This window comes from Theropithecus gelada, chromosome 2 (genome assembly GCF_003255815.1).
Source record: "Theropithecus gelada isolate Dixy chromosome 2, Tgel_1.0, whole genome shotgun sequence".
In the NCBI taxonomy this organism is placed as follows: Eukaryota; Metazoa; Chordata; class Mammalia; order Primates; family Cercopithecidae; genus Theropithecus; species Theropithecus gelada.
The window spans coordinates 102,857,821-102,883,544 of NC_037669.1; the positions used below are offsets into that span (position 1 = coordinate 102,857,821).

Here is a 25,724-nt window from a genome sequence, read left to right on the forward strand (position 1 = left end):
TCCTCTCTCCCTACCGCACATTGATGGGCCTTTGGAGTGGGCCAGTAGACCCAGGAGCACGCCACTAGAGATGGACAGTCAGCGGACAGGCTGACCCTCTGAAGCAGAGCAGCGTGCTGCACCTGGAGGGGCTCCGCGCACCGGGAACACTCACTCACCTGGGAACCCATCGTCATCCAGATCGTCCAGGCTGGCAATGCTTTCTCCAAAGTGCGCATTGTAGGCGCCATCCCCAGTCAGAGCCAGCTGCTCCTCGAGGGCTCCCTGGGAAACAGGATGGAGGAGAAAATGGAAAACAAAACAAAAACAAACAGAACAAACAATAAAAATCAATAAAAAACCAGAGCTTGAATGCTGCCCTGCTAGAGCACGCTCATCGACAGGAAACACCTGGGCAGAATTACAGGAACCCAAATTTCTCTCTCCTGCTGGCAAAATGAGTCCCTTTTACCTGCTTAGCAGGATGGTCTTCCATAGCCTGAGATGCATTTTTGAGGGAAGGAGAATGTCACGGTAGCCAATGACTACACTCCCCCTTGTCCTAATGCTCTACACACAAGCAAACCTCCCTACCCACCTGTCCCCCCTGTGCTCTCCGCATCCTTAAGGTATAGCAATTTTTCCCCAATGTTGTTTTAAAAGGGTACACATTTTTCTATTTTTTGTTTCCTGTGTCTTTTGGTACAAGTTTATAAAGCTGTTTTGCAAAGTGCATGTATGAGTTATCTTGATAGAGGGAGTCGTGGTTCAGAAAATCCAAGCACCCAGTCATTCTTGGCCAGGGGGTGGCTGTGGTGGCAGACGTCACTGTGCCTGTTATTCATGCGTGGCTCAGGTATGAATTTCCTGAGAAAATACTAACCAACAGGGGCGGGGGTCAATGATGTACAAAGGCAGGAAAAGTCATCTGACTTTGGGGGAAAAAGTCATACCCACTCTCACCCCAAATCACTGACACATGAATACCAGAGTGATACAATGCAATCTGATGTCTTGGGGCATGAGAAGATTTATGCATTCCCCAGTGCAGAGGCAGTCTGGGCCCACTATATCCCACAGGCCATCCTGTGAGTGTCTGGCTTTTACCATGACCAAGTCTTCTTTCTCACTATAAACACAATTTACAACTTAAAAACAGTCAAGGTGAGATGATTTCTTGGGTGAATGAAACCTCCACCCCAAAACACAAATATGCATTAATTTCTTTCTTTCAGTGTCGTGGGGAAGAGGAGAGGAACACCAGCAACGGATTCCTTCTATGTACCAGGCACTGTACAGCCAGCTCCTCATTCAAATCACACAATGACTCCATAAGGAAAATCTTATGATGCCTCTCACTTCACAGATGAGGAAATTGGGCCACCAATTTCAAGCCATTTGTCCACATCACACAGGCTAGCACATGGCAAAACCAAGATTCAAACTCAGGTCCACCCTGCTCCAAAGTCAGCATTTTTTCCCCTCCTCCACACTGCCTTCTGATCTTTATTCAAATGGCTATGTCAACAGAAATGAGAATACTCTGGTACTTAGAATAACCACACAACATCAAGAAACACTGGTTGGCAGGAGCGGGTGTAGGTGCATCATGCCCAGTGGAGGCCTGGGGCAGTTCTTATGCTTCAAGAGTCCACCTCCTGATTTAGACACACAGTCTGGCTGTTGGACCTGACTCCTACACAAATGTCTTAGTCTCCTGCAAATATAATGGCAGACACCACTGAATGCCCACGGCACTCATCTATTTAATGTCCCCCTGATTTCTCCCTGCACCCTGCCCTGACCTCCTAGAATGTCAGTGGGGATGCAGTGCCAAGGGCTCCTGCAACAGGTACCAATAAGCACCTTCCCTCTCAGGTATTTTATTTTTTTTAGAGACAGAGTCTCGCTTTCTAGCCCAGGCTGGAGTGCAGTGGTGCAATCAAAGCTCACTACCACCTCAAACTCCGGTGCTCAAGGGATCCTCTCGCCTCAGCCTCCTGAATAGCTAGGATTACAGGCAACCACCACTGTACCTTGCTTGTTCGCTTGTTGACTGATTGACTGATTAACTGATTGACAAGGTCTCACTCTGTCACCCAGGCTGGAGTACAGTGGCATGATCATGGCTCACTGCAGCCTCCACCTCCTGGGCTCAAACAATCCTCCCACCTCAGCGTCAGCTGGGACCACAGGCAAGCACCACCACACCTGGCTAATTTTTTGTGTGTTTTTAGTAGAGACATGGTTTCACCATGTTGACCAGGCTGGTCTTGAACTCCTGGCCTCAAGTGATCATCCCGCCTTTCCTCCCGCCTTGGCCTCCCAAAGCCTCCCTGGTTTTAGATCTGCCTTCCTGAAAAGCCTGAAAACCTCAGAGGCAACATAAGGCTCTAACAGTCCCTGGCTCTCCTTTCACTGTTTCCTTTCTGGCATCTGCTCACTTAGTTATAGCTAAACCTCTGCCCTCTCCCAACTGGGATACCTAGCATCCCAGCCACTGCTTAACAGTATACTTTGACTTATTTTTTTTTAATATGAAATTATATTCTTACTATTTGGATAAAGTTAAAACTAAACATCTACTCAGAGAGCTGTTACTCATATTCTCTATGTATTTGGCGTATTTCTGAGGACTGGTTATACATGCAGTTTTCATCCCGTTTTCCACTGATTATCTCATAAGCATTTTCTCATGTTAGATAAAAGGTAAGCGGCACCAGAATGTTTTCACTGAACCACCTCACTCTTGTTGAATACTTGTACTTGAATACTTGTACCTCCAGATCCTGAAAAGACTGCTTTCTCCCTGGTCTCCTGCCTCCACGATGCACTGCTGTCCCCCAACCCAGCCCCCACTCACCCACCCTCCATTAGCTACAGAGGGCCAGAGGCACCTTTCTGTCCATGTCACATCCCTTTCGTGGTTCTGCAGAACAGGGGACATCAAGATTATTGGTCGGGCGTGGTGGCTCACATTTGTAATCCTAGGGAGGCTAAGGAGAGCAGATCACTTGAGATCAGGAGTTTGAGACCAGCTGGGCCAACATGGTGAAACCCCATCTCTTCTAAAAACACACAGAAGAGTAGCCAGGTGTGGTGGCAAGCACCTGTAATCCCAGTTACTTGGGAGGCAGAGGCAGGAGAAGAGCTTGAACCCAGGAGGCAGAGGTTGCAGTAAGCCGAGACTGCGTCACTGCACTCCAGCCTGGGTGATGGTGTGAGACTCTGTCTCAAAAAAAAAACAAAAAAGAAAACAAGATTATGGCTCCCATGCAGTCCCTCGACCCCCCATGCTGAAGTGAGTGGTGACACCACCTCACACCCCAACCCACTTGCCCAGCTTCGCACTGGGAGCTCAGCTCCAGCCCACCCTGCCTGTCTGCTAACTCCTACGCCTTCTCCAAGATTCCCCAGCCATTGTGTCCTCCTCTGCTTCCCTGGGAAGATGTGCATATGCTCCCAGAGAGGTGGCATAACCTTGAGACACAAAGCATGCCAGCTCTGAAGCCAGCTTGCCTAGGTTCAAATCCCAGCCCCACTTCTTAACTGTGTGGTTTTGGACACATTACCTAACCTCTCTGGACCTCAGTTTTTTCACCTGAAAAATGGGCACCCTTGATACCATGTGTACATTGCACTGAAATCTCTCACAGAAAGCAGGAAGAAGAGTCCCTGGTACATAGTAAGCACTCAAAAGACAATTATTAAGATTCCTCCTTGGCCCCTGGGTGTACGCAGTTGTAACATTGTATATAACTTTCCATTAATGGACCACTGAGCTTATTCAAGACAGAAATCACATATTTTCATCTCCTCTGGGTAACACAGCCCCCAGTGCCCACCTAGAGGGGTACTCAGCCACTACTAGCTGGACAAATGTCCCTACCCCACACCCATCCACACGTTGCCCAGTATTGTACTCACATTTCCTCTGTTGATGTAGACAGTGACCTGTCCCTCGTCCCTGATCTCAGAAAACATGGGGGCCCCCACCAGCAGGTCAGAGAGGCCGTCCCCATTCAGGTCAACTGCACACAAGGAGGAGCCGAAGTAAGAGCCCATCTGCAACCAAGTTGAGTTGCAACAAAGCATTCAGTGTCTGCTCTCACACAAGGATGCCCTCGCTTTCCTCCACCCCACTGGCTTTAGAAACATCCCTCAGAGGCTGGATGGCTATGCTGCCCCCTAAGCCAGAATGCCTAGCAAAGAGTGGAATACCCAACTTCCAGCAGCAAGGCAGGGCCCCAGTCAGTGTGACCCAAAGTCCCCTATTCCTGGAGTCCTATCAAGGGGAAGATAAATAGATTGATGCCCAGAGAATGAGGTGCTGTTTTTAAAAATGCAAGCTGAGGATTCAAAGTTAAGTTACAACCATAATAAAAATGCCCCTTATATCGAACATTTGACAAGGCCAAGCAAGTAGGAATATGAAATCTCACAACACAAGAAAGGCATGAAAATAAATGTTACATGGGGAAATAGGTTATTTTCTCCCGGTCCTATGCATAGCTAAAGGTTGGTTAGGAAGGCATGAGCTGAAGTGACAGAAAAAGGTACAACTTTTAAGACTGTTTGACTGATGAGAGAACAGAGCAAGATAATATTGACTTTTAATTATAGCTTAATTAGGAGTCTCAAACCCATATACCAACAGGATCCAGGCAGGTGACAGGCACAGGAAAAAAAATTAATGTGGCAAGTGACACTTGTCTTCCATGTCTACATAACAATAGGGACTGGTGGAGACTGTGGCAAACTGAAGCCCACAAGCCTGGCTAAAGCAGCAGCTTCTACCCAGGTGCAGCTAACTGCCACCAAGAGGAAGGCTGACCCAGAGAGGAGTAACCTTTGCATTTTCCAAAAGAAGTCAAAAATTTAAAACTTTATTTATTTTATTTTATTTATTTATTTATTTTTAATTTATTTTTTTGAGACGGAGTCTCGCTCTGTTGCCCAGGCTGGAGTGCAGTAGCCAGATCTCAGCTCACTGCAAGCTCCGCCTCCCGGGTTTACGCCATTCTCCTGCCTCAGCCTCCCGAGTAGCTGGGACTACAGGTGCCCGCCACCTTACCTGGCTAGTTTTTTTGTATTTTTTTTAATAGAGACGGGGTTTCACCGTGTTAGCCAGGATGGTCTTGATCTCCTAACCTTGTGATCCGCTTGTCTCGGCCTCCCAAAGTGCTGGGATTACAGGCTTGAGCAACCGCGCCCGGCCTAAAACTTTATTTAAAGTGCCAGTGTTTTAAATGCTCACAACTTCTTCATGCGTAAAAACAATAAACAAATGCTGTGCAAGCCAAACAAAATATATGTAGGCTGTATTGTTTCCAAAGGCTGTCAGTTTGCAACCTCTACTTAAAAAAAAAAAAGAAAAAAAAAAAAAGAAAAAAAAAAAAGGAGGAGGAGGCCGGGCATGGTGACTCACCCCTGTACTCCCAGCACTTTGGGAGGCACGTGGATCACAAGGTCAGGAGTTCGAGACCAGCCCAGCCAACATAGTGAAACCCCGTCTCTACTAAAAATACAAAAATTAGCTGGGCATGGTGGCAGGCACCTGTAATCCCAGCTACAAGGGAGGCTGAGGCAGGAGAATCACTTGAACCTGGGAGGCGGAGGTTGCAGTGAGCCAAGATCGCGCCACTGCACTCTAGTCTGGGTGACAGAGCAAAGACTCTGTCTCAAAAAAAAAAAAAAGAAAGAAAGAAAAAGAAAAAGCATTATTCTTTTAAAATAAATGTTTTCTAATAACAGGCCCCTGGCTTGATGGACATGAACAAGTATTTTCTTTTACTGCTGGAGTTTGTTGGCAGCTGACCCAGGGAGTTTGAGGGAAAGAGGTAAAGGACACTCCAATCTATTTCCTGCAGCTAACAGGATCACAGGAGGGCTTTGTAGTGGCCGCTCAGAAATCCTTCCCCAGTGATATGCCAAGGCCACCTCCCTCCCCTCCGACTACCCAATCTCAAAGGAGAAAGGAACAGGAAAGGGTTGAAATCACAGAGGGTGAGGAGGCAAGAAATCGAGTTACCAGTCACTATTTCAGTGGCCTTGCCAATCTCCCCATCTGCGCTTTGGTAAAAGAAATCAGTAAGACACAGGCAAAGACCCAAAGAGCCAAGCTGCTGGCTGCACTCACTGGCTGAGCCCCAGGGGAACTGTTTGTTTCATTCCAAAGGGCTATTTAATTTGGCATCTTCATCAATGTTAAATTAGAAATCTCTGTATGTGAAGTTTCCTACCTAAGTTTTGAAATACAAATGCTTCACATACTCTGTCAATTCAATAAAACTTCAATATGGCAATGACATGCTTTGGCGTTAGCGTCCAATGATCAGAGTCCCCATCAGCCTGGAAATATGGAGATGTGTGTCTGTATTAACATCTGAACTGCACACATGTTGGTGATTTCTTATATGTACTATTTGGAGAAAGTCAACCAATAAAGACAAAAATCAGCTTTTTTTGTTTTGGTGGGGTTTTTTTATTTTTTCTTATGGGAAGCCAGGATGCAGAACTATCTGACCAAATTCTAGCCAAACAGAAGCAGAAGTGAACTGGTGGTTTGCTGAGTTAGAACTCTCCTGTCTATGTGGCTCTGAACATAGGGATAAAGCTAAAGGCATCCTTTGAAAGCCTGGGGTCATGTCCTTTCGTAGGAGGTAGTAGAGAAGTCAGACAGACATGAATGTCTCATTTCTTCTGGCAAGAAGCAGAATATGTTGTATAAAGAAAGGTCATGGCCTATTTCAAAAGCAGAACGATGATGACAGGATAAAGCTACTTGGAGACACTAGTAGAAGGAAGTGAAGGCAAGAGGGCTGTGAGTGAGTGGCAGAAAGAAGGGGTGCCTGTGGAATGGTGCAAAGGTTAGGGCCAAAGAGCCCTAAAGAAAGAAAAAGTCAAACAGCTACGAAGCCAGGAAGTTGAATACCTGGGCCCTTCTGTCCCTTCTCAGGGAACCTGATGTATCTTGGTATGATAAGGACACCCAAGCAGACATTCAAGCTTGAACCTGTCCTGGAACTCAATGGCAGAAGTCTTCAGGAAGTTTGGACAAGTGGGTTCCCAGAGGTTAATCTCATCCTCCTTGCACCATCCACTCTCAGATCTACCCCCCAAAACCTGATCAACTTGAGCATAGGTTGTCATCCAAACCAAGAGGTTTTCAAGGAGGAGAGAGGGCACAATTACAGACTGTTAATTACTTGAGGGCAATAGGCATTAACTGGGCCTCCCCAGGGCACAGACAACAAGGAGTAGGGCAGGGAAGGAAGAGCAGTTTGGGGGGCACAGCTACAGTTGAACATAAAGATACTCAGAAAATAGGGTGATGGGCACATTTAAGTTCCACAGTTCATTTTAAATAATCCTTGGCCAGGTGCGGCGGCTCATGCCTATAATCCCAGCACTCTGGGAGGCCAAGGTGGGTGGATCCCTTGAGCCCAGGAGTCTGAGACCAGCCTGGGCAACATGGTGAAACCCCATCCCTACAAAAAAAAAAAAAAAAAAAAAATTTGCTGGGCATGGTGGCACATGTCTGTGGTCCGAGCTACTTGGGAGGCTGAGGTAGGAGAATGGCTTGAGTCCGGGAGGCAGAAGTTACAGTGAACCAAGATCACGCCATAGTGAGACTCGGTTTCAAAAAAAAAAAAAAAAAAAATGGAATCCTTTACCTTTAGGCTTTCAAACCCAGGTACATTTGAAGGGAAGAGGGAGATTGTTTCCATGCTAGATACATTCACCAATTTCTTATCTTCTGCAGAAGATCTAAAATGTTAGCCTCAGTTCCACGCACACCCTACTTGCTCTTTAGGACTCTCTTTTGTAAATCACAAATAGCACGGAGTTATTTGTTTTCTAACTTTAGGGGTGCTTGGAAAACCTTTTTGCAGAATGGCTCACAGTCATTTTCCAGTGCTGTTGCTTTGGGGTTTTGGAAATGTTAAAATAACACAAGCCAGCAGAGTTCTCAGGGGAAGGCAGAGCCATTCTGAGGAAAAATGCAAAACCAAGTTTGGTGATGCATTTTTCATTCAAAAGATAATGACAATTATATACTAAGCATACCTATTTGGATTGTTAAAATTGCAAAAAGGTCTACTTGAATGGGATTTTTGGGACTTGGAATATGATTCACCATCAGAACAACATGGAAGGCATACAGCAGTTCTAACTCAGCAGGAACAGAATCGAGGAGGCACATGGCCTCCTCCCATGTCTCAGACATCCTATGCTTCTTCCCAGATCCCACTAAGACTTCTACCAAGACCAGCCTCCAAATTACCCCCACAGCTCCCAGCCTAAACTTGTGTCCCTTAGAGTAGTCAAGCTCAGCCAAACAGTCCTGCTGATCTAAGCCACACAAGGAGTGCATGACTGATAAGCTCATGAAAACGGTTGCTTATTAATAGCAGGACTCTCTAATTGGCTTAATTTTAGATGACAGGACAGTATAATGGAAACTTTCAGAAAGCAGAGAGAGGATTAGGGACAGGGTGGGGAGGACCCAGGCAGACTAATCTCACCCAGGACTAACTTTAGGGCAGCACCCTGAGCTATTTCTGCTTCAAGGTTCTAAGAGGAATCAGGCAACCTGTGTTTGGATTTTCTCTGTGTGGCAACAGTCATCTTGGCAATGACAGTTGAGGGCTGAGGATTCAGGAAGTGGTAATGTTGGGCTGGTGAGACAGGCTCAGTGAGAAGCACTTCTTGCTACCTATACTCAGAAATATCTGCTGTCTCTGGAAGTGGAGATGTGTTGAGAAAGGATAGAGGCAGAGAGACAGGGCATGCAGTTGATGACAGTCTGAACTATGGACAATCTCTTAAAACTCTGTGCTGTAACTTGGCCACATATAACTCATCTTGCTACAGAATGTCTCCTAAAGCGAGTATGAATTCCATGAACGCACAGGTTACATGTACCGCTGAGAAGGTAAAGACACCACAAGCAGATAGCACTGCCATATAAACATAGGGCACAGGTAGGGCCTTCAAACCAATTTTCTAAAAAGTACTGACTCCCACATGATCACATCTCTCAAATAAAAAATAGTCACTTATACCAAGAACCTCACCTTTTTACCTGATGCTTGAAAGATCTTAATTAAGGTGCCTGATCTTCGGTCAGCTCTGAAAATATAAACCTACGGAATGAAAAAAAAAATCTAGTTAGGATGAAATCAATGATGAAAGATATTTATCAGCATCCTCCTAGGAGTCCTATTTAAAGGCTTAAGGGCCAAGCGCACAGCAGATGTGCTTATGCTAGCTGATGATCATGAAGAAGTCAGCTGTCATTTTACCAACACTGCAAATAAAAGGGTCCTTCAACCCTGAGGCAGATATCACCTCCACTGCTCCTGAACCACATTCCTTATAAAAGCCACACACAATAAGACCCAAGGAGCTTCCAAATTACAAGTAAACAATTCAACTCTGAGAAAAAGCTAGTATTTTGTTTCTTGAAATATTTCCTTTATTCCTTTTTTTTAAATTAGTTGGTGGGATGGATTGGACTTTATTCCCAATAGGACTTTAACAGGCATTACAACAGAAGACAAAGGGATGGGTAGAGGTGAATACTGTACACAAAGCAGTTTCCCAAAGTGATTTCACATCATATTAGAGTTATGTGATCTGCCTAGGTAAATATGAGTTTCGTTTGGGAAATGTGGAGTTAAATATCAAGTGAATTCCTTGACTGTGGAACTTTTTAGAGCCTTTAGCATGTTCACGTGAACTATGCATCTCCACTGCAAAGATGATCACTGACATTTAACTTCCTAAATGTACTTGACTATGGAAGTTCTTTTTTTCAGATTACAACTCGTGGGAAGAGTGTCTCATGAGAACCAGTGTAAGTAACCTTCCCATGAGATAAGAAACTGCCATCTTAGTGTGAGTGCTTTTGTGCCCTGACACTAGAATATCCAGCAAAATCCTGAAGGCCAGAGGTCTACTCTGGGGTCCTTGGGAATCAAGTCTGCACTAGCCCCGATCCCTGGGAATGTGGAATTGTCGGCAACTTTGTCACTACGACCAGTTTCCCCCATGCCTCTCAGGTGGTCTAACTGAAAGAGAAGCATTTTTATGTCGCTGTCTCGCTCTATCAATTATAAGTACCATTCTCATCTTTTTAACTTTATCCTCTGCACCCCCCAGATAGCCAATGAGAGGGGTTTGCAGGGGTGTCGTCTTAAGACTTGACAGGGACTACGAAGTTCATCACAGTCATCTGAAGGGAAAACTACAAAACCAGAAGGTGTTTTCCGCAACTAGGGAGAAAAGAAAGCTGCTATCGTTAGCATAGAGGCACCCACATTACTGTGAACTAGAGGTAGGCATTTTTACCATTTCTACAGAGATGCCCGGTAGCCTGCAGCCCCTCCCCAAGAAGACGACATCAATGCGAACAGCTCTCAGTTCTTCTTTCTCTACTATTTAGAGAAATTCAAGCAACTCAGAAAGAACCACCTCCTTCTTCAGGTGATCGAAGGTCACCTGCTTGATTCCTCCTCCCTGCCGGCTCGGCCCTGGTTTATCTGGTTTCAGTTTCGGAGAACCTCTCTCCACAGCAACAATGTTAGGGAGGAGGGAGGCACATGCTCCAGAAAAGTGAGCAGCAGCTCCTAACCTCTGCCCAGGAGGATCCACAGAAATTACCCTTAGCCAAGCCTAGTCAACTGGAAAGTTTGTCAGCTCCCTGATCATCCTGACCTCCTGGCTGAAGGCTCCAATTATGAGCGGTCTCAGCTCATCTGGGCCAATCCAGAATTCAGATCCCACTTCTCCAAGCTCTGGGAGATACGACCAGACTCTATCACAGGTCTACCCCTAGAGGCTCAGATCCAAAGTTCATTCCTCTGTTCACTCAGTCTTTCCCATCAGGCAACCTATGGAGCTTCTTAAAAATGCGGGTTCCTGATCCATCTGTACCCACTCAATCTGGATTTCCTGTATCTTCATGATAAAGAACCAATGAGTATAGTTCACAATTCAGGCCCCTCAGAGGTCATTTTTCCCAAAGGAATTCAGACAGCCCTAGATCCAGGGGGTGGGTCTTTTGGCAGATACTGTAGTTTAGGGAAAGCCAGACCCACATATTTCCAGTCCAGCCTTTGGGCTGAACCAGTCTTGGGAACCCAATGTTCCTTCTAAAACACTGGGGGAAAAAATATGAGAATAATATGGGGCATGAGTAAAGCCTCAAAGGTATCTGGGACTAGACCTAGCTCCATTAAATTGAAGCCAAACTTGGGAAGGGTTTGGGATCTGAAGTTGGACAGCACTAAATGCCATTCTTTTGAAGGACACCATAAGGCCAGAGCTCAGTCTTATAAATTACACGCACACACACGGTCAGCTGTGAAAAACCTCAGATGAGAGTGTGCAGGAAATGGAGAGTGTGAGTAGTACTCACACTCCAATTGAGCTTTCAAGGGAAACTTTCCAATGAAGTGGGGCAGTCAGGGGGTTCCTCATCACCTGCCCACCAGCCACCCAGTAGAATGTTCAGGTCAATGTCAGCTGACAAACCTCTGCACCAGGGACAGCATGCTCCCCTCTTCTGTCTGACCCCAGCTATTCCACAGACATTTCTCCTCACCTTGCCGATGCCTTTGTCCTGTGGGGCACCTCCTACCACATCAGTCGTGGACGCGTGAGAGAAGTGGCCAGCGGTCACTGCGTAGCCTGAACAGGATGGGCGGAAACCAAGCACAGGGTTGAAAAAGAAGGGAAGGGAAAAAAAAAAACATCCATCAGAGGAAAATGTTTCTCAAGCATGCCCCCTACTCTTGGAACATAAACTACCAGGAAAAAAATGGCAGCTGTCAGCCTTCTCACGCTGAAATGGCTCTCATCTCACAAAAAGTCATGTTCACAAGGACATCAGGGCAGGAAGGAGGGCTTTCTGAGTGTCTTCTTTGGGACAAGTACTGTATTAAATACTATATATCTGTTTTCTTCCTTTCAAGGCATAGTTTTCATACAGTAAGGTCACATATCTGACGTGTAAAACTCAATGAATGCACACATGAGTGTAGCCATGCAACCACCACCCAGATCAAGGAAGTGACTATAACCACAGAACCATAACCCCAGAGGGTTCCCTCATGCCCCTTCCCAGTCAGTACGCCCTACACAGGTAGCCACTATTCTGACTTCTATCACCATATATTAGGTTTGCCTTTTCTTGAACTTCACACAACGTAACATCTGTGACATTCATCCACATCATTGAGTACAGTAGTGGTTTGTTTCTTTTTATTGTTGAGTAATATCCCGTTATATAAATATGTCATATGTTTATTCTGTTGCTGGGCATTTAGGTTGTTTCCAGGTTCGGGTTATTATGAACAAAGTTGCTACCAACATTTTTGTGCATGTCTTTAGGTATCTCTTTCAGTCTAACAACTTTATGAAGAAGGCATGACTGCTTCTTCCATTTTACACATACAGAATTAGAAAAACCTGTTAAACAACATGCCAAAGATCACACAGCAAGACTCAAGTCCAATCTGTGTCTGCAAAGCCCTTGCTGTTAACCACACTCCCTTCTACAAGAAGGCAAAAGAAGCTGTCAGTGGGTGGGTGAGTAGATGCATGGTTGGGTAGATGCATGGGTGGACAGGTGGGAGGGTGGTCAGTGAAAAAATATGGATGCCAAAGGAACCTAGAAACAAAGGAAAAGATTGCCTAAGCTTAGCCTCAATGTCTCCTGCTTTCTGAGAGCCTGGCTAGCAGGCTGAAAGCTCTCCTCTGGCCAGCATAAATCCTGTACAGGCTGCCATATAATCCCCAAACTTGTCATCACCCTCTAACCCTAATGTGATTGTAAGTTGTTTGAGTTTTGCGATGACATCATATCATGATCAATTCTTCCTCACTACGTGCCTGATTTCTCTCAGACTGGAGATTGATAGTACCTAAGAGTATTCTGAGTGAGATCAAAGCCTGAACTGATCCTTGATAATCCCTGCAGCTGATAAGAGCCTCTAATGTGTATACAAGGAGAAACCACAGGCCCTAAGCTTCAAAGGAGCTGTGCTAGACCCCAAACCCATCATCCAAACTGGACTTTCTTCTGCCCTCTCTTCATTCCCTGATTCAATAAATATGTGCTGAGTTCCTACCATACACAAGGCACTATACTATACCAAGTCTGGGAAATGAGAGACAATCTCACATTTTGTGCTCCCAGCCCAGTGAGAGGTACAGTACCAGTGCTAGGTGCTCTCTCAGATGCACCCACAGGGAAGGAAGCTCAGCATTTAGACTCTGCACTCAGAAACCACAGGTTCATACCCCAATTTTGCTACTTAGGAGCCATGTGACCTTGGTAAGATGTATAACTTCTTTGCTCCTCAGTTTCTTTATCTATAAAATGTAGATAACAATACCTACTTCATAAGGTTGTTTCAGAAATTAAAAGAAATAATATGCAGAACCTGGCATAGGGTAAATGCTTAATAAACAACAGTATTAGGCAGCTGAGTGCCTACAGGAGCAAATACCCCAGAGTAGAAGGATTGTTGGGTCTATACTACCCAGCAAAAAATTTGTAGTTAGAAGGGAAAAGGCAAGTCAACAACTCCCTAATCCCATTTAACAAGAAGTTCCCAGTGATGCTATGCAAAAAGGGAATCAGAGCCTTTCCCTGTAAGTTACGTGTCATGAGTGTGAAAGAGCATTGTGTGTCATCATTAGGCCCTCCTAAATTTAGCTTCATTTTCAATCCAGAATTATAGCATTTAAGGCATGAATTAAAGAAAAGAGTCTTGTAATTGTCATCTACAGAAGCAAAGTCAGCCTATGTCTCTTCTTAAATTGGCATGGACCTTGCCCCAGTGTCATTCTGCCTGATAGCTAAATTAAATTGTGTCTATCTTCTTTCCCGAAGATTGAAAGACTTAAGAAAATAAGAGATATTTTTCTGAGCCTTTAATTAACCTTCAGCATTAGGTTGCCATCTGTCATGATAATTTCTAGTTCTTATCTTTCTATTTGCAGCCAGTTTTGTGATCAGAATGCAAGGAATCCTTCCAAAGGGACGCCCATGGAAAATTAAGACTCCGTCACACTCATTTGTACCTGACCATCTGAACTTTGACAATTGATAAAATGAGAAAATAAAATGTTTATTTCCCTGGAGGTTCAACTGTCAGCTCTTTAATTAAAGCATACAGTTTTAATTCAGTTCCCTCCTTGGTTTTCCTCTCTACTTTCTGTGTGTGGAGCTAGATGTGAAGACGCCCTGGCTAAAGATGTAAGTCATTAGAACAACAGGCGTCAAAGCCAACTAACTCCTCTTTCCAACAATAAAGCAATAATTTGTGAATCTGGTGGGAATCACTCCCATTTCCCCTTTCTTACCTGTTCTCTCCCCGAGTACTCACCCAGGTAGGTGTACCGCCTGTTCATGATCACTTCATCGTTCAGTTTTAAGTACGTGTTGTCAGTAAGGTTCAGCACTTTGACGGTTCCAGCCCAATAAAATGACCCTGGGGCACCCATCACCACCAGCTCCTACCAAAAAGAAATCCAACGGTTAGCAGAGAAGGAAGTGAGGAGGGGAAAGGAGGGGAGTGCAATGAGAACCACAGTCACAACAAAGGAGAAATTCCTCACACCAAGAACTTTTTTTTTCCCCCCACTAAGCAATAAAAACACATTTCACCAGATTCACCAGCATTATGGAATCTATTATACAGACGGGGTTATCAGAACTAAAGATGTGAAGAGACTGAGTAAGGTGACAGATTCACGACAGGCCAGGCCCCTATTCTATCCACAATGAGACCACACACATTTCCTCAACTTTACATCAGGCTCTAACAAAGAAATGACAAACAGCTGACATTGACCTCAACCACAGATTCCGGGGAGCACCACTCATGAAAAGCAGCAAGCAATACCGCACCCTGCCTGGACTTCAGGCTCACCATCCAACAACTCCCCCGCCCTGATGCGTGGCAAGAGGAAACTGTGCACTAGTACTCCAGGGAATCCCCTCCAAACCACACTCAAGACCCTCTCAGGGACATTCTAGAACATGGTTTTCTGATCATTATGGTCTACTGTAAACTTGGAAGAACAAAACCAAGAGACCAGAGAGGTCAACTAAGGAAGGACACAAACTGGAAGAGAAGACCACAGGCAGCAAAAGACAGTATCACTGTTAAAAATGGACTCAAGGCTGGGTGCAGTGGCTCACGCCTATAATCCCAGCACTTTGGGAGGCCAAGGCGGGCAGATCACTTGAGGTCAGGAGTTTGAAACCAGTCTGGCCAACACGGTGAAACCCCATCTCTACTAAAAATACAAAAAGTAGCCGGGCATAGTGGCACATGCCTATAATCCCAGCTACTCAGGAGGCTGAGGCAGGAAAATTGCTTGAACCTGGGACGTAGAGGTCTCAGTGAGCCAAGACTATGCCACTGCACTCCACCCTGGGCGACAGAGCAAGACTCTGTCAAAAAAAAAAAAAAAAAACCCAGGCTCAAGAACATAAGAGGTTCAACATACAGCTGTCTTCAGCATTTAGACTGGCGGAAATGGCCAACAGGCCTGAGAGCATGTTCGTGCCGCAGAACCATCACCAATGCTGATGATAACCCTAAGTCCCCAGAAATGATTTGGTTACCCAAGGAAGTCAGCACAGGTATCTGCTGGGGTTTTCCCCTGGGTGATAAGATAATGGGAACCAATCAATGCATCCCCTGCACTCTCATTCCCAAAGTTTATTTCCTTTGTATTTTTCCAAATTCTAGACCAGACTGTTTTCCAAGAGTGCAGGACTCAGACAAAATTCAACACTGTCCACTCTTTCAACCACATTAGGGTCCTCTCCTGCCACTGCCTCCTCAGACTGCATGCCTAGGACACTCTAAACTAATTCTGGTCTTCGGCACTCCCTCTGCTCTTTCTATCTACATCTGTGCAAGCCCTCATACTTCCTCTGCCTGTGTAACCCTTTCACAGTATTCAAAACTCAATTGAAATATGGGTGAATCCTAGACCAAATGTTGATGAGAAAAAAATTACTCAATTCATAGGAAGTTCTAGAATGAGCAAAACCAATCCACAGTGATGGAAGCCAGATCGGTGGGTGCCCAGAGTAAAGAGGAGGAGCACTGTCTGCAAAGGGGCATGAGGAACTTTCCGAAGTGATGGAAATGTTCTCATCTTCATTCAGGCAGAGACAACGTGGTATGCACATTTGTCAAAACTCATCGAACTCTGCATTTAAAATAGTGTATTTTGTTGTATGTATTAATATTTTTAATAATCTTCATTTTTTTAAAATTCCAGAACAGTGATTAAACACTAACAAGGAAGTCATCGCATAAAAACACAAAACGTGCTCATGAGATGACATTTGACAAGCATTAAGACGAAGCTCCCATTGTGCAGAGGCTGTGCTGGAGCTAGAAGGCAGGCTGTGCTTGTATCCATCAGAGGTCCCTGGCTTTCAGTCCTTCCTTCCTCCAACAAGGAATCCCTACTTTTGGATTACCTACATTTTCTAAAGTTTCGACACTGCACTAAGAAATAATCAGAATTATTTTTCCAATGAAATCAGTAATTTTTCACTCAATAATATTTATTGAGCACCTACTATTATGTCTCAGAGTTCACACTAGATATAAAGATAAACAAAGTCCCTTTGTAAATCATTCTTGGGGCAAGACAGCATGGTAATATGCAAAGTATTTCAGAAAAAAATTCGATGAAAACAGGTTAAAATCAACAAAATTTCTAGAGGAAACCCTTCAGCTATAGACAAAACTCCAAAGATACTAGTAGGTCATGAAGGCTCATGGGGAGAACAGATGCTGTGCAGGTCAAGTCTCTCACTACTGAAACCCACCTGACCTTCCCCTGAGCCTTCAGAGTTCCCCCGCACCCTGCCCATCGGTCACCCACATATATTTCAGAAACAGATCTTTTCAGGTTGATCTCCCTCTGCAGAGACGACCCCATGCACTGGCAGAAGCTGCTGGCCTCTGACAAGTCCTTGGAGGCTAGATCCCGCCACGGAGATTTAGAATTTCTGACAACAATTCATAAAGTCACCACTGAATTCTCAGGGAGCAAGTGTCTGCAAAAGCCAGAAGTATCTAAAGAAAAAAATAGAGAGGAGGATAGAGCCTGCAGGCAAGAGGACAATGCTTTAAACAATATGTTTTATGGTTAATTTGGGGAAGAGCCTTAACAAAGGGTAGGGCAGGAACACAGATGGAAGAAAAGCCACTAGATTCTCGCCAGAATGGTTTGCTTTTTGATAATTCAGGAGGGTATAGACAAGAAATGAAAATGACTGTTGAGGAGCACTTCATTTTAAGGTTTTGAGATCCTACCCCCCTTGAAGGAAGCTGTTGATGATAAGCCAGATGTTCCCAGGGGTATCTCACTGTTTTATAAAAATAGATGGCTTTCTGCAGTCAGGACTCTCCACTGGGAAACACAGCAGAGCATCCATCCATTCATTCTTTTTACACTCATCTGTCCTGCATAAGAGACCGGGCTAGTTCTAGAAAGAGTATAAGAAACACAAGCGATAAGTTCATCAGAGGAGACAGACTCTTTTTCCTGGCCTTGAGCTTGGAAAGGAATTTGTAATAAGCGTCCAAATATAATACAAAGGGCACCGAATAACCTAATGAGCAACCTCCTGAGCCCCAGATGTATCCACAGTGCAGAACTTTCTCCACCTGCGGCTTTGCACAGGCCAAACAGCCCAGGCCTGCAAAGGCTCTTCGGGACATTGGGGGCGGGTAAGGGATATGTTGCTTTCTGATGACTTAGACTAACCCAGGATAAAAGTTAAAAAATGTATGCCTACCATACCACTGCATGCCCTCTCAAACATTACAAACAGGGTAAGATAAAGTCATTCCTCTCTTCAAAAACCTTTAAAACCAACAGCTCTTGTTTTTACCGCTCCCCTCCATCCCACCCCCAGTGCTCACACCCCTCTCCCTTCAGTCCATACTAAATAAAACAGGGCCAAGCCTGTGATCCTCAGAGCTGAGGCTGAAGGGAGGGACAGTGCCTTCCTGGAAATCCCTCATAGTTGTTTTTTTCTGTTCACTATGGATGATGCTTGTGACCTTTCTGGTGCTGTTCACAAGTGCTAGGAAAAAGTGACCAATACTTAGGTCCCCACCACCCAGGAACAGCCAATGTCAATGTCACACACACAAATGAAAGCTTCCCCAAGCAAAGGTCACCACTACCTAAATCACATTTGTGGAATCCCATCTATAAGCAATGCAGCTTTTTCCCAAGACGCATTTATTAGCAGAACCCCTAGAGGGACCAGGGCATCTAGGTGTGCCTGGAAGAAGCCATATATTTCTTCTGTGTACTGCAAGTTGGCATGAGCAGCTGGGCAGGAGAGTGCCCAGGATCTACAACAGAAGTCCGTGCTGAACAAACTGCCACTCAAGTGTCTCCAGGCTTCTGCAGCAGGCACGAACGCCAGCCCCATTGGTCCAAATTCTCTCTTGCTGCTAAGCAGCATCTACTACCTCTGTTAGCCTCATCTACAAAAATAAATAAACTTCCCAGGAAATTCTCTCTAATCCTCAATGACAGGTTAAAACTCAGGTGGTATTCGTAGCTCAGAGGGCTTTGTTAAGCTCAGGGTCACTGACCTGTAGGTCAAGCAGGCACCTTAGGCCAAAATATTTTGGGGCAACATAGCTATTGTGTCCAGAAGGACACAGATCCATGTCCAGTTTGGGAAGCAGCTGTCTGCCCTGTGAGGGGACATCAGCGCACAGAAAAGACAAGCCCAAGTGACCAGGTCAGCAAGAGGGCAGAGGAGGGGAGCCATGCTGGCCTGGCCCCTTCAACCACATTTCCTGCTCAGCCACAAACAGCTGAACTTCCAGAAACAAGGCAGGCAGTGAGTTCAAAGACCTCCTGTTTAAGGAGGCCAAAAGCCTGGGAACCGAAGCGGAGGCCAAAGTCCAAAGTGGCCAGGAGACAGCAGGCCGGGGTCAGAGGGCACAGTGGCGCCCAGAGGGGCTGCCTTCCCACTCACACTGCCCACCCTCCCCGGCCACTCTGTACACCCGCCATGTCCCCACTTTGCTGTACCATGAGAGCACAGCCAGCACAGGCTGACACCCCATGGTTCCCTCAGGCTCTAAATCCCAGAGCCTGGATTTCAGCAGGTCTTCTGTTCTTCTGGTCACCCTGAGCTTGCACAGCCACCTGGACTTCCCCTCCACACCCCTGCCCCGCCAGCTCCTCCTACCACTCCCTGCCTCCACCCAGCCCAACGCCTGACGTGCCAGCAGCTGCGGCTAACATAATGACACTTCCCTCCTGGGAACACTTTCTCTCTCGGCTCTCTGTCAACATCTCTGTTGAGTTCTGATGTCTCCCATCAATCTAGCTTCTCCTCCCATCTAAAGGGAGGGGTCTCCCCCATGCCCCACACTAAGCACACTCATCCCCTAAGAGAGTCATGAGCAACGACCAAATCTAAGTTTCTACCCCAGGCAGGACTCCAGTCCCTAAATCCAAATGTCCTCTAAAAACATCGCACATTCCATGTATCTGAAAGCAGACTCGGCAGTTTACATCTCCCAGTGGGTTCTTTCTCGGGCAACCCCTTTCCACCAGCGGCACCACGATTCTTCAGAAGCCTGGCTCAAACCCTCCTTCCTCTACCCCACAGCTCCCTGGCCACCCAGCCCCTTGACACCTCCTTCATATTCTCTGCCTCCCCCAATCATTTTTATTCCTTAAGCTTCCCCCTAGCCTGTCCTATTGCTTCATGGCTGGACCACATCATGGCCTCCTACCAGGCCTCCCTTCAGGCCCTTCCACTCCCAAGGTTCTGGGCAAACCCAGCCCAAATAGCCTTTCTTTCAACACTGCCATCTGCCAGTGTGTCACCTGCTTGTGAACTTACAATGGCTCCCTACTGCCTATTGGCTCAAGTCACACGATACTAGACAGGCCTGTTGGAGGAACAACAGCCATACTTGTTACACGATCTAAATGTTTACTGAGATGGAAGAAGAGTGAAGTTGCCACATGGCAGGATGGCATTTCAACGGGGAGAGGAAAAGTTGTTTAACAAACCAGTATCAGAATAACCAACTATATATTTAGAAAAATAATGTAGTTTCTATCACACAATGTATATAACACAAATTCCAGAAAGATTAAAGATAGAAATCTTTTTTTAAAACAGCCTATGAAAGTGCTATTAAAAATATAAGTATATTGAGGCCGGGCGCGGTGGCTCAAGCCTGTAATCCCAGCACTTTGGGAGGCCGAGGCGGGTGGATCACAAGGTCAGGAGATCGAGACTATCCTGGCTAACATGGTGAAACCCCGTCTCTACTAAAAATACAAAAACCTAGCCGGGCGCGGTAGCGGGCGCCTGTAGTCCCAGCTACTCGGGAGGCTGAGGTGGGAGAATGGCGTGAACCCGGGGGGCGGAGCTTGCAGTGAGCCGAGATCGCGCCACTGCACTCCAGCCTGGGAGACACAGTGAGACTCCGTCTCAAAAAAAAAAAAAAAAAAAAAAAAAAAAAAAAAATAAGTATATTGAAAATATAAGTATAAAATATGGGAGTTTGTTCAGCCCAGACTTCTGTTGCAGATCCCGGGCACTCTCCTGCCCAGCTGGTCATGCCAACTTGTGGTGCACATAAGGAATAACCTTTCTAAGAGAGAAGTTTAGAATCCGGGGGGAAAAAAAGACTGATAGATTTGGCCAAATGTGCATGTTTATTGCCAGGATGATAAAGACACCATAGGCAAACTTAAAAGATAAGAAAAAGGCTGATGAAAAAAATTGTATATCAGGTAAAAAACACGTATATCAGGTAAGAGATTAGTGTTGAAAATACGCAACAAGTTCCTAAAAACCAGGAAAACAACAACAAAACAGAATAACGTACTAAGAACGTAAACAGGCAACTTCCAGGAAAACAAGTACAAATGGTCAATATTTTAAAAGGATATTAAACGACATTAATAATCAGGGAAAGTGACATTAAAACAAGATGTTTTTTCATAACAAAAATTAAAAGGCTGAGGGAGAGAAGATAGAGACAGACGCAATGCAGGGGAGTGTCAAATGGTAAACACGTCTATAGTGCAATGTGCCAACATGTATCAAATTCAAATCTGAGTGCCTTTTGACCCAGTGGTTCCTCCATTAGTGTCTCTTCTAAAGAAACACTTGTGTACAGAGCCACGTGAACGGATCTCCAGTGCAATGCCACCAGTGGGAGTCCGGCGTGTCCTGGCAGCAGCTGAAAATACCACGTAATGGGTGAGGCAGGAGATGAGCCTGGAAAGGCAGGAAGGCTGGGAGGCCAAGGGAAGGCATGTGCATTTCATTCTAAGCAGGATGAGAAGACACCAGAAAGTTCTGAGCAAGGGTGCACCATGATGTTTTTCTTGTTTGTAAAAGGTGGTTCTGGCTGCCATATGGGGATCAGTCTGTCCAGAGGCAAGGGTGTAGGCAGGACGGTAGAAGGGTTCCGCAGTGGGCTGGGAGCAAGACAACTGTGGCTTAGATTTGTGGGGTGGCAGAGGATGTGGAGAGCAATGGATGTCATTGTTAGAGGTTTTGAGGGCATAGGAGGTAGTGGGACTTGCAAGGTAGCTTAGAAGTAGGAGAGTGAGGTGAGAGAAGAATCTTTTAAATTTGGCCTCAATGGCTAGGAATGGTGCCATTCCCAAGGCATAGAACTCTGTCGACTGTCATAAAAATGATTCTCCAGTGAAGAATCACTGAGGGTGTGGAATGGGGATTGGAGAGTAGCATCTCCTATTTATTGGTTTGAGAGTGAAAATAACAAAACTTCTGACTTTCTGCCTTTTCTTGCTTGCTTTCTGGATCAGACACTATGAATTTGCCAACTGTCTATCTTCTCTTTGGATTTAAACAGCAGTTTCTGAAATGCAGGTGGACAGTCTTGCTCGTGACTCAGGAGGCGCCCTCATTTTGGAAGCCAGAGAGCACCCTTCATCCTCCCTCCATCCCCCATGTCCCATGCCCTCCCCCAGCTCTCTGTTGTCCTGGAGTGAGGGAAAGAGAGAGGTGGCCTCAGGGAGCCAAGTCCAGGGGCCAGGATGAGGAGCTTTAGATTCTAATCCTCCAGTGACTGGGAAGCCTCGGAGTCAGAAGGATGGGTTTCATTTGAAGGCCCTTGGGGCTGGTATGCAGAAAGCACACTGCACAGGTCAGAATGGATGCAGACTGGGTGATAAAGGTGTTCTAACCTAGCCCGTGGTGACAGGTGCACAACACTGAATGCACTAATGCCACTGAACTACACTTTAAAGTGGTGACTTTTATAATATGTGTATTTTACCACAATTTTTAAAAAAGCATAATAGACATAAGAAGACCAGTCAGGGCCAGTGTACCTCCAGGTGCTGGTGGTGGCCTTTCTAGAAGCATGATGGTGATAATGGAGGCGACTGTATTGGTAATAAAAGCTGTCATATTTGGGATGTGTTTTGGAGGCTAAAACAATAGGATTGCAGATGAATTAGAAGTAAAAAGGACTCTTGTTTTGGCCTGAGCAATCACATGGATGGACAGTGCCAGCAGGCAGTCATGAAAGTGTTTGAGAGAGGAGGAATTGATATGAAGGGCAAACTTACAGTAAATAAGAATGACACAAGAAAACAGTCCCTAAAAATGTACTACCAGCCAAAAGTCATGATACTACCGCAAGGGCACATAAGCATGCAGGTGTCCTGTCCTTCAGAATCTGGGAAAGGGAATGGTTAGAGTTGTGTGTAAAACCAAGTCTCTCAGGCCAGGTGTGGTGGCTCAGCCTGTAATCCCAGCACTTTGGGAGGCCAAGGCGGGCAGATCTCCTGAGGTCAGGAGTTCGAGACCAGCCTGGCCAACATGGCGAAACCCCATCTCTACTAAAAATACAAAAATTAGCCGGGTGTGGTGGTGGGCACCTGTAACCGGAAGGCTAAGGCAGGAGAATTGCTTGAACCCAGGAGGCGGAGGTTGCAGTGAGCCGAGATCATGCCAGTGCACTCCAGCCTGAGCGACAGAGCAAGACTCTGTCTCAAAAAAACAAACAAGTCTCTTCACTAAGGAGAGAGGGCCACTAGGAGGGGATGCTTACACGCTTCATGTATCTGCACAGCCGCCAACGATGGGGCACAACCTGACTGAATGTCATCTCACTCACACATCCCTGAATCGACTCCTTCCCCAGGTCTCAGAGTCAAGCGGACTCCTATAGAAATCATCGAATGGGGGTAGCCTCCAGATGAGCCAGCCCACCTCCTCTGCCCAGTGGTCTCTGGCCAGCTGGTGCCCTCCTGGCAGGTTGAAATAGCCTCCTCCGGTGTGAGGACCAGAATCTGCGCCCTCGAGGCTCACGTATCTGGGACTCCAGAAGTCCCACCTCTAAGAGCTGCCAAAACCACATAAGCAGGGAAATGAACACCCACAAGAGAACAGAAATGCCCAGACAGCAGACACCCACCTCGGTGAAGAAGCCCGCTATCCCAGCCTGGCAGGAGCCGTGTTCCTCTCCGTACTTCTTCTTATACTCTAGGGGGAAGGAAGGAGAGAGAAGCAAACCACAGCCATGTCAGTGTGTGCCAGCTGTGCGTGGAGCCAGCAGAGCCAACCAGCCACTTCCCGCGAGTACCGCAGCAGGCTGGGCCCAGGGATGCCGTCCAGACTGGGGTGAGGAAGGAAAGTCTCAGGAATCCACCAGACCTCAAAAATCCAGGCTGTGGTGCCATCGGGTAGGGAGGCTGCCCAGCACCCCAGCAGACTTCCTCCCCTCGTGTGCAAGAAAGAGGAGCAGTAGCCACAGTCATTAAGTGGGAGGCTGGTAACAATTATTTCATTTACTTCAGAAGGGACAGAGATCCCTCGCAGGCCCAAGGAGCTGAAAACATGACCCAGAAATGGAATGATGTGGCCATCCCAGTGTGGAGTCTCCTGGATGAAGACCAGCCCTCCCTAAAAGAGGCTTTGGATGCCTCCTACCATCCAAAAAGAAACAAGCTGTCGGCAGAGGACTGCAAGAAGGGACTCCTCTGGCATTCGGCTGCACTATTGCTGTGTGGAAGGAAAGGGGGAAGATCTCTCCAGGTGGAAAGAAAACTAATAGATAAGCTCTTCTCCTCCTCCATCCCCTCAGCTCACAACACTGCTACCCAACAAATGGGGGCATGCCGCCGCTGCAGTTTTAATTTTAAGTTGGCAAGGAAGAGGGGGAGGAAACTTTCGACAAGTGCTTAGCATGTTCCAGGCATTGTGTTAGCTGTCTCCAGGCATATCATTTCACTGGTCCCTCATCCCTAGGAACCTATATCCCCATTGGTTAACAGGTAAGAATATTGAGGCTCAAAGAGGCTAAGTGAATTGTCTAAGGTCACGCAGCTCTAGTAAATGGCAATGCCAGGATTCTATCTCAGCTTGGACTTAGAAACCCATTCCTTCACCTCTGGAGCCCATCAAAGGTTCTGCAAAGTGAGTGACTAAAAATACCCAGGAAGGTGACTGGATGTTGGAAATTATTTCATGGGTAAAGTCAAGGAGGTGGAGAGATGTTCAGAGTGACTCAAATTAATCACATGTGAGGCTGACATTGCTGGAGACCTTCCACAGGCCACCCCTGGGCACCCTCAGGCCAGGGCTACCCAACAAATAACCCAGTGACCCTGTACCACCCCCTGGGCTCCTGGCAAGTCTCTGGTACCATTAAAAGCAATATCATTATTTTTGAAATGCAAAATACAAAGGAACAATGAAACTATGATTGCAACACAGTGCCACTTCCTGCAGTTCTGAGCGTCTACTCCAGGCAAGGGGAAAAAGGACCCTGGGGAAATATACAGAGTAATTCAGTTTCTAACAACACTCACCACAGAGCCTAGTAACATTTTCCAGTAAGTGGCCATTAACCGACTGCTAAATGACAAAGAATGTCAATTGAGTTACTCCTCTTCCACGCAGGGCAAAATCAGTTCTCCCGCCTTGTCCTGTTATTATAAGGACAACTGCTAGACCTGCCAGAAAGCAGCCCAGTAACAAAAGGACCTTGTTTGTTCCCTGCAGAATCTTGCACCAGGGCTGGGAGTGAGACTAGTGCAAAGCAATGAACAAATCCTGCATCAAATTGCATAATAGCAAGAAATAATACAAATTAATAATAAATCCTGCATCAAATAGCACAATGGCAAAAAGGATCAAAATGTCTCAACCTAAACAAACAGTTACATATTAAACATGAAAAGTCTGGCTAAAAGCATATCCATCCCACTGACTCTAGAGACTAAACACCCAATTGTAACTCTTGAAAAAATGAAACATACAAAGGAAATTTAGACCCCATGAGCTGAATGAAACTATAGTGCAAGATACACCACCAGTTCAGACTCATAAATTTCTGACATGAATAGGAATTGTGTGGGACTCTTTCATCTTTTAAAGCAGTCTCAAGGTCTCTTTATGACAAGGCCTCCAAAACACGGGAGATTTGAGAACTTCGGTGCCTTTCTCAACCTCCTCCCCAAACTGTACTTGATGTGGTCTATGTTCAGAGCACGACCTGGGGTTTCTGAGGTGGCAACAGCCTCACTGGAAGCTAAGAGTACCCCACTTCTGGCCCAGGCTAAAGGCCAGCAAGGGGAAGCCCTTAAAGGCACCCCTGTTTCAGGCAGCATGAAGCACTGTTTTCAGGCCAGCCTCCGCCTCCCCAAGCTGG

At 46.0% G+C, this 25,724-nt stretch overlaps 1 protein-coding gene across 1 annotated transcript in view; it reads right to left on the reverse strand.

The window, feature by feature from the left end:
* The window catches only part of ITGA9 (integrin subunit alpha 9), a 388,125-nt gene that overhangs the window by 315,988 nt on the left and 46,413 nt on the right, over nt 1-25,724 (reverse strand). Inside the window, exons 5-10 of the mRNA XM_025377670.1 lie at nt 23,487-23,554; nt 14,382-14,511; nt 11,591-11,676; nt 9,060-9,128; nt 3,907-4,044; nt 159-264 (exon numbers count right to left, since the gene is read on the reverse strand). Coding sequence (XP_025233455.1) covers nt 159-264; nt 3,907-4,044; nt 9,060-9,128; nt 11,591-11,676; nt 14,382-14,511; nt 23,487-23,554 — 597 coding nt within the window. The remainder of the gene's footprint in view (nt 1-158; nt 265-3,906; nt 4,045-9,059; nt 9,129-11,590; nt 11,677-14,381; nt 14,512-23,486; nt 23,555-25,724) is intronic.